This window comes from Thalia democratica, chromosome 3, assembly GCF_965202585.1.
Source record: "Thalia democratica chromosome 3, ktThaDemo2.hap1.1, whole genome shotgun sequence".
Taxonomy (NCBI): domain Eukaryota; kingdom Metazoa; phylum Chordata; class Thaliacea; order Salpida; family Salpidae; genus Thalia; species Thalia democratica.
Window position 1 is genome coordinate 5,111,226 of NC_139167.1, and position 14,928 is coordinate 5,126,153.

The window sequence follows — 14,928 nt, forward strand, 5'->3', positions numbered from 1 at the left end:
AACTAAATAATTAGTTAAACTACTGTTATTATAGTATGTTGTATAATAGCTTATACTTGTTTTTTAGAAACATATTTTAAACTAATTATGTTAATATCTGTAATAATTTTAATATTTTTTTAATTTTATCATTAAGTATCTATACAATTTATTTAAAATAAACATTTTCTTGGTCGCTGATGTTTAATTAAAATCGCTACTAATAATAATATATATATATAAATATTTACAATAAAAATTCGAAAACACAACGAAAAAAAGAACTCACATAACAAAATTATATGAGAAAAATTATTAGTTTCCGCAGGTAAAAAACATTTAATATTTACAATATAAAACAATTGTTATCTAATAGCAAAAAAGTATCTTTAAAATGGAAAATTTAGCCTAAAGTTTCCCTTAAAAAGTTACTAAATTATTTAGTTTTTCAGCTAAAATAGAAAAATAAAGTTTTTAATATTCTAGAGGTAGCTATGAGAGGTTATAACTATTTTTTTATTTTTAAATGGAAACTTTTTGTTAAATGTGCAACCAAAATATACGAATATTTATGTAAAAGCTGGAAACTATCAATTGTACTAATAAATAAAAGGTCTTGTTTTCATTATAAAAAAAGACGTGTTTTCTGTAAGCAAATTTAGTTGGTCAAATATGTACTAAGAACAAGTTCAATAAAATGACAAAATTAAATGACACTCATTTAATGACACTAACAAATTTTTTATCAAACATTTTCCTCCATAATCAAACAAAAACCTTTTTTTTTTTTCCAAACAGAAATTAAAATCAATCCACACATTTTTCAAAAATCCTCAACAACTTTATACCTCTTAACAAACAAAAATTGTTTTTTAGACCCAACTTAGTTATTTACAAATTTTTTGTTAGTCAGAATGTTTTTTTTCACACACAAACAAATATATAACAATAACAACCGGTATTATTTCATAATTATTAACATTATTAGTTTTTTTTTTATAGCGAGGTATATATATAGCTAAGTTATTTTTTTATTCAATGCAATTGGTTATTATTTGAAAGTTTGGACTTCTATTGAAAAATTCGCACTTTTAGAAAACTTTTAAGAAGTTATTTAACTATAAAACAATTTGTAACTAAACACTTATATAAAAAACTACTTTTGTACTTGTTAACTTATTTATATCTTACAAATTAAAAATCTAACATTTAAACTTTTTTTCTAATGAAACATTTTTCTTAAAATACCCTGAAAACGTTCAATTTACCCAAACTAAAAACCAAACCCCCCCAAAAAAACCAACAAACATAAAATCCAGCTCAAAACACAACCAGAACAATTATCAAACTAAATTTTAATTCAAAATAATTATCAAACATATTTTTTTGATGTATCTCGACTAGAAGGTTGGCAACAATATTCTCAGGTAGAAATATTTTCAACAAAACAATTTGTGTGCAGGAGAAATGAACTTGAAATATAAATGACCTAAAACATCAGCAACACGCATTATTACGTCATAATAAACAACTATCACGTCATAATCAAGTCACCAGAGAATGTACTATGTGACGTAAAAAACCTAAACGCGCCCTTTAAAAAAAATTTACCCAAAAAATAAAATCCCCTAAATAGTTCCAGGCTAGCAGAGACGTCGCGGCACCCGTGGAAATGTTTCAGCTTCGGGGTTTTCCCTCTTGTACGAGAGAAAATGGCGACATCTGATTGGTTGGAATCACTCATCCGGAAAACTGTTTGGAAAAATCACTGAATGAAACGGGTTCTTGGTTTAACTCATTTTTTGTTTCTTTTTTTATTTCTTTTTTTAATTCTTTTTTTAATTCTTTTTCTGTATGGTTCTTAACAAACAAGAAGTACAAAAAAATTAATTTAGTTTGAAATGTTTAAAATAGTATATATAAATTTTACGAGCTTTATAATGAATATTTTTTAAGTTTTTAACTTAGTTTTATAAAAAGTAATATATATTAATAACATTTTAGAATTTATTTCTTTTGTGTTATTTTTTCACTGAACACTTTAAAACCAGGAAAAGAAAATGTCTTTAAATTAATTCAAGCATACCTAAATATTATTAACTGTTTTACCTATTATTTCAATTAAAAATACTTATATCAAAATTTTTCAATAACTAATACCAATATTTATCTTAAATATTTCTATTTTTTCCGAAAACATTTTTAATTTTTATACCTGAATGTTTGTTCCAAGATTATTTTTTATCCGAATTTTTATTTTTATTAATTTTACACCAGAATACTAATTTTAATTTAATTTAAAATTAAAAATACTTTTATCAAATTGTACGTATTTTTCAATATTTAATAATATATAATAACTAATAATACCAATAACCAATATTTATATTAAATATTTTTATACCTTAAAACTTTTTATACCTGAATGTTTTGTCCCTGATGAAGTCCATACTGCTGGTACTGGTTCATGTTGATCCCTCCCTGCTGCTGCATGTTCATTGACTGTGACGTCATATTCACCGCGTTCTGTGACGTCATATTGAGCGCTTGCTGCTCCATCTGAGAGCTTCCGTTCTGCTGCTGGGCCAAGCTCAAGCCGGAAGACTGCTGACCGCTGCCTCCTAGAAAATGTAAAATTTAATTGTTATATATAAAAAATAAATAATATACCAGTCTTGTAAATTGTAGGGTACTTTTATGTAGTATTTAATTAAATAAAATATTTTAAGTAATATTTAATTTAGTTTCTTGTCCAAAATTTAGTTAGTTTTTTATAAAGTATTGACAGAATTTTTCTGAGTCAAACTCAAAATAGAATATTGCTGACTACAGCCACCTAAAGGATGGAAAAAAAATACAAGAATGCAGTATAATTGATTTAACAAAACAAAGTAAAAATTTTAAGTGTATGTTGGTGTAAAATTAAGCTCAAACCGGAAGACTGCTGACCGCTGCCTCCTAGAGGATAAAAAAATCATTATTTATAAAAAATAACTTAGTTTTATAAATTGTATTATATTTTTATGGAGTACTTAATAATATAACATATTTTTAACTAACAGGCTGACCGCTGCCTCCTAGAAAAAGTAAAATTTAATTGTTATATATAAAAAATAAATAATATATCAGTCTTGTAAATTTTGGGGTATTTTTATGTAGTGCTTATTAAACAAAATATTTCAACTAATTTTCAATTTTGTTTCTCGTTCGAAATATTTAATAGTTTTTCATTCAGTATTGACAGAAATTTTCTGAGTCAAACTCAAAATAGAATATTGCTGACCACCGCCACCTAAAGGATGGAAAAATTTACAAGAATGCAGTTAAATTGATTTTAGAAAAATATTTAAGTGATAAGTTGAAATTAAGCTGGCCATCTGAACACATACTGCTTTTTGTAAACTTTTTTCTTAATGTAAACAAAACTTTGAAATTGAACAAGTAGTTGTCTTATACATTACCTTGTTTATACAACACAAAACAAATTATTAACTTATATACTTGTAGTATAAATTGCTATTTACTATGTATTATTTCTTTATCGAACTTTAATTAATCATATACAACATATTGTATAATTATTAAAATAAATTATTATAAACTGACCAAAATACCTTGGTAGCTAATAAAAAAAGTTTGAGTTTTAAAAAAATATTGTTCTATTTAAATCTACCAACAACAAACCTTTTAATAATAAAAAGGAAACCTTATTTAGTAACTTAACATATGTAACACCCTGATTAGTTCAGTAATCTTTTAGTAATTGTGATTTAATCTATATTTGAAACTTTACAACATTTAAAATGCATTACAAGCAATTAAGTTGAAAACGCCTAAAACATAACATTAATTTGTTTTAAAAATAAACTCATTGAATATTTTTTATAAGTTTTAATAAACAAATTGAACTCATTTGGCATATATCTATAGAGATAACAGATTTCAATTAACTAATTTAATAATGTTTATATGAAAAATTGTAAATTGTTAGCCCTAATTAGTTTTTAAGTTTTATTATTTTAAATATTCATACATTATAAATGTATTGATAAGAAAACTAAATTTGAGTAAGAAGTAAATTTTATTTAGACTCACAAAATATCAATAAGTGATAACAAAAGTTTGAAATAATAACTTTTGGTTTTATCGCGAGTGTAAACATTAACTATAACCCGAGGCTACATAAATATTCGAAATGAACTTAATTTTGTTTGTGTTTCAAAAGTTTGTTATATGTCTCAAACTTTATTTCAAATCTGAATTTATTGTTCAGCTTATTTTTTTCTTAATTTAATTTTGTAAAATAATTTTTGAGTCCAATATCTTATAAAACTTAACAATAAGTTAATTGTTTCTGTGTTCAAAACTTAATCACTATGTTTCTATGTTATTATATCTATTTCTTTATTATGATATTCCTATATACTTTTATACTTTCATAATACATTTTATCACAAATGTTAAACTAAATATCATTAAAAACTTTTAATAAACATAATGTTATAGTAAAACATCTAAGTTTAACAATATTTTAATTGTAATTTCATTTTATATAGCATTAAACAAATTTAATTTTATAATGCCTATTTTTTAAACAGTGTATAAATGTGATATTAAAAAAATATATTTAATAACTTTATCTAACTTGCGAAATAAAGCAAATTAAGTTTGTTTTAAATTAAAAAGTGTTGATATTGATTTTATTAAATTGTAATTTTTTCCTACCGTAGGGAATAATAAACTCTTATAACTTTGGAATTGTTATTGATTTAAAATGTTAGTATCGATTATGTTAATACCTTAAAAAGCTTATGAACAAGTTGTACTTATTACCACTTAAAAACTATAACAGGATTTAAACTAAAACCATGCAAGTGTGATATTTTGAATAGGATTTATGTTATAACAAATAAAAAACTTTTAAAAGAAACAGAAGTTTTTGTTAATTTACTTATTTTTTTAAGTAAAAAATACTTAACTACATAGTTCTTAACTAACAAAAATTTATATTTATTTTATTTAAAACATTAAAAATTAAAACTTATAAACTAAACCACAATGAATGTTTCAAATTTAATCACGATTTGATTTTTTTTTAATGAAACCGGTAGTACTTTGATACTCACTTTTTAAGCTTAACACTTGATTATTTCTTCTGTTAGTATATAATTTTAGTTTATGTAAGTTTTAATTTTTTAATAGTCTTATTAATTTTAAAACTAAAAAACTTACTAATTACTGTTATTGATAATGTTTCTTTTTTTAATATTGGTCTTGAATGGTAAAGAATAAAATATACAAGACACTGTAAACTTTCATTTTGTAAATAAAACATAATTTTATTCTTAAATGTTGTTATGATTAATAATAACATTTTTAATACTGTTTTTTTAATTGATACACCTTTTTTATTACTTTAACAAATTCTTAAACACATAAGTGTAAGTCAACAATTTGTTGCATAGCTAGCCAACCTACATTGTTCAACCGTTCATTACATATTACCTTACCAACCCTTACTATTTATTTTTTTCAATCAATTTACTAAAACTATTTACAATTTCGTACTATATGTACATATTCAACATGCATACCTACCATGCATAGTTGCCAGATTTTTTTTTCTTACCAAATCAAGATCTAGTTATGATTATATCAATTTTTACATTAGTTTATTTTATATATCCATTCTAGAAAATGAATATTAATTATTGACGCTGTTGTTGAATGAAATCAAGACTGCCATTGTTATCATCATTATCTTATTTATTCTATTTATCTTATATAAATATACCTTGTTGCATCAAATCAAGACTTCCATTGTGAGAGTCGTCAATATATTATTTATTTTATTTATTTAATACTTATTTATACATACCTATTTTTTTAATTCATAACCTTACTTATTTTATCTGTTTATTTAATATTATTATACCTTGTTGCATAAGGTCAAGACTTCAATTGTGAGAATCGTCAATATCTTAATTTTATTTATTTAATATTTATTTTTTTACACATACCTTGTTGCATCAAATCAAGACTTCCATTGTGAGAATCGTCAATATCTTATTTATTTTATTTATCTAATATAAATATACCTTGTTGCATAAGATCCAAACTTCCATTGTGAGAATCATCAATATCTTATTTATTTTATTTAATATTTTTCTACACATACCTTGTTGCATAAGATCAAGACTTTCATTGTGAGAATCGTCAATGACTTATTTATTTTATTTATTTAATTCATAATCTTACTTATTTATCTGTTTATTTAATATTATTGTACCTTGTTGCATAAGATCAAGACTTCCATTGTGGGAATCTTTAATGTCTTAATTTTATTTATTTAATATTTATTTTTTTTTACAAACCTTGTTGCATAAGATCAAGACTTCCATTGTGAGAATCGTCAATGACTTATTTATTTTATTTATTTAATTCATAATCTTACTTATTTATCTGTTTATTTAATATTATTGTACCTTGTTGCATAAGATCAAGACTTCCATTGTGGGAATCTTTAATGTCTTAATTTTATTTATTTAATATTTATTTTTTTTTTACAAACCTTGTTGCATAAGATCAAGACTTCCATTGTGAGAATCGTCAATGTCTTATTTGTTTATTTAATATTTTTACACAAACCTTGTTGCATGAGATCAAGACTTTCATTGTGAGAATCATCAATATCTTATTTATTTTATTAAATTTTTTTATACATACCTTGTTGCATCAAAATCAAGACTTCCATTGTGAGAATCATCAATATCTTATTTATTTAATATTTATTTTTTTTATACATACCTTGTTGCATAAGATCAAGACTTCCGTTGTGAGAATCGTCAATATCTTATTTTATTTAATATATAATATTTTATACATACCTTGTTGCATAAGATCAAGACTTCCGTTGTGAGAATCGTCAATGTCTTCATCAATGTCCTGCGGATCCGAATGACTCGACAGAGATCTGTCCATTCCTGGCATCTGACCGTCTCCTGACATGTTCTGCACTTGCGGCGTCTTCATCGCCTGCTTAAAATTATTTTGTTTAGTTGATTTAGTAACATTCATTTATTTATTTTCTGTTGGGATTTTTGGTATTATTAAAACTTGTTACTTTTATACTTTATCGCTGTTTGTAATTTATTTGTTTTTGCAATGTACTTAGGTGTCCTTAATAATGATAAAGTTATAGCTCTTTGGTATGTATTAGCAAAGAATAAATGGAGAAAAGATTGTTCTAATTTTAATTTTTTTTTGGCCATTTAATTTTAGACGATTTTAAAATTTACTGAATCAAAATATCAAGAATTGTCCACTAAATTTATTATATACAACTTAATTGTTTTTTAATACTAGCATAAAGTATATAGCATACTTTTAGGTCGTTTTTTATTGATTAGAAGCAGCATTAATTAACATGAATCTAACAATACTTTTCATTAATGTTAATTTTTGAACTCAACTTTAAAATTCAAATATTTAGCATTACATGAAAGTATTTTCTAACCATACAACATAGCTATATAAATAAAACTTGATGCATGTTTTTATAATAATTAGTATGAATAAGCCGTTATACAAATAAATTATTTTTAATCTTTTCAGCAAACTTATTTGTAATATTTGAACAGATGATTTGAAATAACTCAACCATAAAAAAGACCACCCATAGATTTGTTTAATCTAAAAATAAACGAATTAGCTTTACAAGTATTTTAACGAGACTTTAATTAAACACTATTTGTAATTACTAAGAAATATTTCTAAAATATTGATCAAAACATACTAAAATATTTAGTAAATTTTCCCAAACAATAATGATGAACTACCTTATACAAAACGATACTTAAGTTAACCGAAAAAAATTCCAAAAATTTATTTTAAACGTATAATATTTGTTTAAACTTTGTTATAACTTTTAATTCTATATTTTTCTGAGTCTGAATAAAGTTATTATGTAAAACAATATTTTTGATAAGAAACTAAACGCTTAAATTACGCATTTTAAACAAAAGGAATTTTATTTTATCTAATAATAAATATCTTGTACTCACTTAACTTTGTAAAGTAATCTTTACAACCTAAATATAATATATCACAAAATATCAAATTTTAATAAACAAATATTTCTATACTGGAAAAATATATGCGCTATGTATTATTTCTTAGTATTTTATTCTAAATTTACATATTTATGTTATCTAAACAATAACTTTTTTAGGTTATAGTTCATTCTTTATTAATATTTTTTTACTTAAATTATTTATACTTCTATTTGTCTAAATAAATTTATCAACTTGTGCTAAAATATTTAAGCTGACCGTAGAAAAACGTTGAGAATATTTTAATAATTTAAACAAAACTTTTTTTTCAACATATTGGTAAAATCGATATACTACGAAGCCTAAAATAAACTTTTTTTATTGTCTAAATTTAATCTTAACTTTTAAAAACCATGTATAACTAGACAAATAAAAACCTTTTTTGTTTACACTAAAATATTATATTACTAAAAAAAATGACTCGTATATTAATAAATTAACATTTTATAACTTTAAGAAGTAATAAATATTATTAATATTTTTATATATGGATACTATTTTTAACTTATGAACATAACATAATATAACAGCAAAATATTTACAGTATGAGTCTTCAAATTTTAAAATTGTTTATATTACCTAAACAGTAAGTTTATAAAAACATTAACAAGTTAATTAATAGCTATAAACCATATTAGAATTTTTTGGCAAGTATATATGAAAACATGAAAATTTTTGAAATTTCTTTGGCTGAATACCAATATAAACTTAAGACGTTTGAAGTTTTATTTTTTGAATGTTTTATTCAATTCAATATTTTTATATGACCTTGACAATACAACTTTACTATTGTTTGTATTTGAATTAGAATTTCTGTTTAAATCTATAATACAATTATCCAATTATCTAGCTCAAGTCAAATTAATTTCGTAAAACGTTTTTAAACCTCATTATCTCTTTAACTTGATTACAAAAGCGTTTATTTGTAGATTTAACTGTAAAATTTATAACTATATCCTTTCTTGTAATACTGAATTTTTTAACTACACTGTTTTTAAAAACCTATTTCTTGTAAATTCATAACTTTTGTTTATTTCACTAAAATTGTTTCTTCATTTTGTTATTTTGAAGAAAAAGAAACAAAATATAATATATTGAAACGCATAAAATGAATGTATTATGTTTTTATAGTTTTTTAAAAATGGCTTAACAATTTAGTATTTTGTTTTAAAATTTCAATTCGACTAGCAATTTTACTTATCATTTAAAATTAAAACTCAAAAACGATTTTTAACACTCAAATTAATGTTCGAAAAATTCATAATTGAACACTACTTTTTATAGCTATTAAGTAAAAGTCCATCTTGGTTTAATGAGGCTTTATTGTGTTTATTTATACTAGGTTACAAGCATTTGTAATTGCGATTGTTATTTTTTAATTATTTCTAACTGTTTACCGTAACGTATTTTAAGGTACTTTATATGCATATATATATTGATTATACTAACAGTTGAACAGTTTACTTTTCTATATATTCACTAATTTTTATAATAAATTATGTATTTGATGACAACATTAGCCTTATATTTTTCAAGATCTTGTTCCCACTTATTCCTAATAACTTGAGCATCTCTTACTTTTTATTATTAATAACTTATACACAAATACTAACAGTAGCCTTATATTTTTCAAGATCTTGTTCTCACTTATTTCTAATAACTTGAGCATCTCTTACTTTTTATTATTAATAACTTATATACAAATACTAACAGTAGCCTTATATTTTTCAAGATCTTGCTTCCACTTATTCCTAATAACTTGAGCATCTCTTACTTTTTATTACTAATAACTTATAAACAAATACTAACAGTAGCCTTATATTTTTCAAGATCTTGTTCCAACTTATTCCTAATAACTTGAGCATATATTACTTTTTATTATTAATAACTTATATACAAATACTAACAGTAGCCTTATATTTTTCAAGATCTTGTTCCCACTTATTTCTAATAACTTGAGCATCTTTTACTTTTTATTATTAATAACTTATATACAAATACTAACAGTAGCCTTATATTTTTCAAGATCTTGTTGCCACTTATTCCTAATAACTTGAGCATCTCTTACTTTTTATAATTAATAACTTATATACAAATACTAACAGTAGCCTTGTATTTTTCAAGATCTTGTTCCCACTTATTTCTAATAACTTGAGCATCTATTACTTTTTATTATTAATAACTTATATACAAATACTAACAGTAGCCTTATATTTTTCAAGATCTTGTTCCCACTTATTTCTAATAACTTGAACATCTCTTACTTTTTATTATTAATAACTTATACACAAATACTAACAGTAGCCTTATATTTTTCAAGATCTTGTTCCCACTTATTTCTAATAACTTGAACATCTCTTACTTTTTATAATTAATAACTTATATATACAAATACTAACAGTAGCTTTATATTTTTCAAGATCTTGTTCCCACTTATTTCTAATAACTTGAGCACTTCTTACTTTTTATTATTAATAACTTATACATACAAATACTAACAGTAGCCTTATATTTTTCAAGATCTTGTTCCCACTTATTCCTAATAACTTGAGCATCTCTTAGTTTTTATATTTTTTTTATATATACAAATACTAACAGTAGCCTTATATTTTTCAAGATCTTGTTCCCACTTACTTCTAATAACTTGAGCATCTCTTACTTTTTATTATTAATAACTTATATACAAATACTAACAGTAGCTTTATATTTTTCAAGATCTTGTTCCCACTTATTTCTAATAATTTGAACATTTCTTACTTTTTATTATTAATAACTTATATACAAATACTAACAGTAGCCTTATATTTTTCAAGATCTTGTTCCCACTTATTTCTAATAACTTGAGCACTTCTTACTTTTTATTATTAATAACTTATTTATACAAATACTAACAGTAGCCTTATATTTTTCAAGATCTTGTTCCCATTTATTCCTAATAACTTGAGCATCTCTTACTTTTTATTATTAATAACTTATATACAAATACTAACAGTAGCCTTATATTTTTCAAGATCTTGTTCCCACTTATTTCTAATAACTTGAGCACTTCTTACTTTTTATTATTAATAACTTATTTATACAAATACTAACAGTAGCCTTATATTTTTCAAGATCTTGTTCCCATTTATTCCTAATAACTTGAGCATCTCTTACTTTTTATTATTAATAACTTATTTATACAAATACTAACAGTAGCCTTATATTTTTCAAGATCTTGTTCCCACTTATTTCTAATAACTTGAGCACTTCTTACTTTTTATTATTAATAACTTATTTATACAAATACTAACAGTAGCCTTATATTTTTCAAGATCTTGTTCCCACTTATTTCTAATAACTTGAGCACTTCTTATTTTTTATTATTAATAACTTATATACAAATACTAACAGTAGCCTTGTATTTTTCAAGATCTTGTTCCCACTTATTCCTAATAACTTGAGCATCTCTGTAGTACGGAGTCTTATCTGTGTCACTCAAGTTATTCCACGCTTCTCCTGCCTTCTTTGTGATTTCCTGTATATAAATTTGTTTCAGAATAAATTATTTATTAAGTTTAAAAACACCTTAGTGTCGTCATAATTTTAAATGTATATATACAAACTTTATCTTATAAATTTAGACTAGGTATTGAAAAACTACACTATCATAATATTAAAACAGGTTCAGCTTTAATGTAATTCATTAAAATTTTTGATTGAAAAGAGTTTTTGGTTTATTTTAATATAATAAGATTAATTTGTTCTCAGATATTATTAAATACAAAACAAGTTAGTACAAATATATTGCATAGCTTTTAATATCTAAGATCATTTTTATCTTACTTTTATCATAAAACTATCATTTCTAAAAACAAACCTTAGCGGGGTCGCTCTTTCCCTTGTACTGCTTCCTGAAGTCGGCAAGGAACAAGAAGTAAGCGCTTGGTGGCCTCTTGGGGCGGTTGGGGTCCCTCGGCTTCTTCTCCATCGCCTTGTCCTTCAGCCACCGCTCCCTGTCTCGCCTCGACAGCTCAAGAAAAGGCTCCTTCTCCTCTTCGCACATGTTGCGCCACTTCTCCGCGCAAGCTTGCGTGATTATCTTGGCCTGTTAACAAAAGTGCCCTGGTTTGTTAACAAGCTTGTATACTGTTTCTATTGTAAATAATTAACAGCTTAGGGTTGCGTGATTATCTTGGCCTGTTAACAAGTGCCCTGGTTTATTAACAAGTTTGTATACTGTTTCTATTGTAACTAATTAACAGCGCAAGCTTGCGTGATTATCTTGGCCTGTTAACAAGTGCCCTGGTTTATTAACAAGTTTGTATACTGTTTCTATTGTAACTAATTAACAGCGCAAGCTTGCGTGATTATCTTGGCCTGTTAACAAGTGCCCTGGTTTATTAACAAGTTTGTATACTGTTTCTATTGTAACTAACTAACAGATTAAGCTTGCGTGATTATCTTGGCCTGTTTAAAAAAAACCCTGGTTTATTAACAAGTTTGTATACTGTTTCTATTGTAACTAACTAACAGATTAAGCTTGCGTGATTATCTTTGCCTGTTAACAAGAGTGCCCAGGTTTATTAACAAGTTTTTATACTGTTTCTATTGTAAATAATTAACAGCTTAGGGTTGCGTGATTATCTTGGCCTGTTAACAAGTGCCCTGGTTTATTAACAAGTTTGTATACTGTTTCTATTGTAACTAATTAACAGCTTAAGATTGTGTGATTATCTTGGCCTGTTAACAAGTGCCCTGGTTTATTAACATGTTTGTATACTGTTTCTATTGTAACTAATAACAGCTTAAGATTATGTGATTATCTTGGCCTGTTAACAAAAGGCCTGGTTTATTAACAAGTTTGTATACTGTTTCTATTGTAAATAATTAACAGCTTAGGGTTGCGTGATTATCTTGGCCTGTTAACAAGAACCCTGGTTTATTAAAAAGTTTGTATACTGTTTCTATTGTAACTAACTAACAGCTTAAGCTTGCGTGATTATCTTGGCCTGTTAACAAAAAGCCCTGGTTTATTTACAAGCTTGTATACTGTTTCTATTGTAACTAACTAACAGCTTAAGCTTGCGTGATTATCTTGGCCTGTTAACAAGCGCCCTGGTTTATTAACAAGTTTGTATACTGTTTCTATTGCAAATAAATTTGCCCTGGCATGCTTACTAGCTTGTATGTTGTTTCTATTGCTAACATGCAAACTTATTCTGCTGACTAAAACTCCCAGTGCAACCCTGGGCTACTACATTCGCCTGTTCGGGGAATAAACTTTTATAGTGTTTCTATGAGTCAATGATTTAGTACTAATATTATCGTCTGTTTTCCGGATAGATACTTACAACATACCCTTACTTATTGTTTAATTTTCACAATGATTCACTGTGTAATTCTTATGTCAAACATATAAACCATGTATTTTTAATCAGCACAAATCTTATTATATTGGTCTGAGTGGAAGACTTGCTAATAAATTGTATTATACTGTTTTTATTGTAACTAAATTTGTCCTCATTATAAAATCAAACAATGTTCCAACAATTCTAATGTTGCGTGATTTTTTAAATATTAAAAAAAAAATCTCAACTACTTATTTATTACTTTTAATGTATATGTTTAGTAAATTTCTCATCTAAGTATTTGTTATTTTGGCATTCAACTCAACAAAAGTATATAACTTCTATGTGTACCAGGAAAATAAATGATTGTTTAAAAAAGAGATTGTATACTTATTTACCTCATCTTATAACAACAATTGATCACCATTAGTTGCAATATAATTGTCATTAATAGTTTGTTTGCATAGTTCTTTTTGTTGTTTATTTTTTATTTAAACTACACTTATTGCAGATAAAGGGGTAAAGTTTTCAATATAGTGTAACTGGTATACATTAAATAAAAATTTTAAAAGCAATTACTTACTTTTAAAACTTAAATTTTTTATTCTTTATCATAGTAATAACTAAAACAAATTTAGTTAGCTTATACATTTTAATAATTTTCAAGTAGAATTGTAAATAAATAGATCAATAATACTAAAAAATATATATGTGACGTTAAAAAATAATATTTTGAAATTAATCAATAAATTTTTTTGTACCGACGTCAAATTGTCAAATTTAAAACTGAATGACCAACAATTAATGAAATTGACCTTTTTTTTAATAAATAAATATATTACTAGAAAAATAAGGTTATTGTGTACAAAAGTTATTAGAAAAGTAAAATATTAAATCGAAACTCAACGGACCAAAGGTATTATTTTGAAAGATTTTATTGAATTTATGCTTTTTATTTAAACAATTGAAACCTGTGGTTAAATGTGAACAGCATTTTTGACCTTTATGGAACAAATTTGACATACAATTTGAAATAATTTCAAGAGATTAGCAGGCACAAATTTTTATTTTTATTTTGTAAGTGAAATTTTGTTACAATAATAACCTATATAGAGGAAAATAATAATGTCAAAACTGGTAATATTAAAATTTAATTGACAAATTAGTTGCGAACTAAAAATGATTCAATTTCTAAAACAAGATCAAGCTTAAAATATTATGCAGTTTAACTTTATGATATATATATTAAGTAACTTCAACCCATATTAACAAAAAATATCAGTAAACATTTACAGACTTATTGTTCTTTTCTTTCGTTTTAACAAACCAATATGATTTCGCAATAACCACGTATACGTATTATAATGTATATTTAGGAGTTAATGTTTTTATAGACATATACGTATTATTTAAATACGTAAATACTAAAATAGCAGATTATTTCAAAACAAGCTTTTTCATTTTGTCAACGTTTTTAAATGTTACTACATTGATTTGGACTAAAAAATAAA

General features: G+C 24.5%; 1 protein-coding gene across 3 annotated transcripts in view; it reads right to left on the minus strand.

The window, feature by feature from the left end:
• Window positions 1–445: 445 nt before the first annotated feature.
• Window positions 446–14,928, minus strand: part of LOC145831346 (uncharacterized) — a 43,573-nt gene continuing 29,090 nt past the window's right edge. For 2 of the 3 annotated variants that reach the window (XM_082938571.1, XM_082938574.1), the window contains exons 6-10: window positions 11,947–12,174; window positions 11,479–11,604; window positions 6,867–7,017; window positions 2,401–2,600; window positions 446–1,731 (exon numbers count right to left, since the gene is read on the minus strand). In XM_082938571.1, coding sequence (XP_082794697.1) covers window positions 1,720–1,731; window positions 2,401–2,600; window positions 6,867–7,017; window positions 11,479–11,604; window positions 11,947–12,174 — 717 coding nt within the window. In that variant the 3' untranslated portion in view covers window positions 446–1,719. The remainder of the gene's footprint in view (window positions 1,732–2,400; window positions 2,601–6,866; window positions 7,018–11,478; window positions 11,605–11,946; window positions 12,175–14,928) is intronic. The other variant, XM_082938572.1, reaches the window with a different exon arrangement.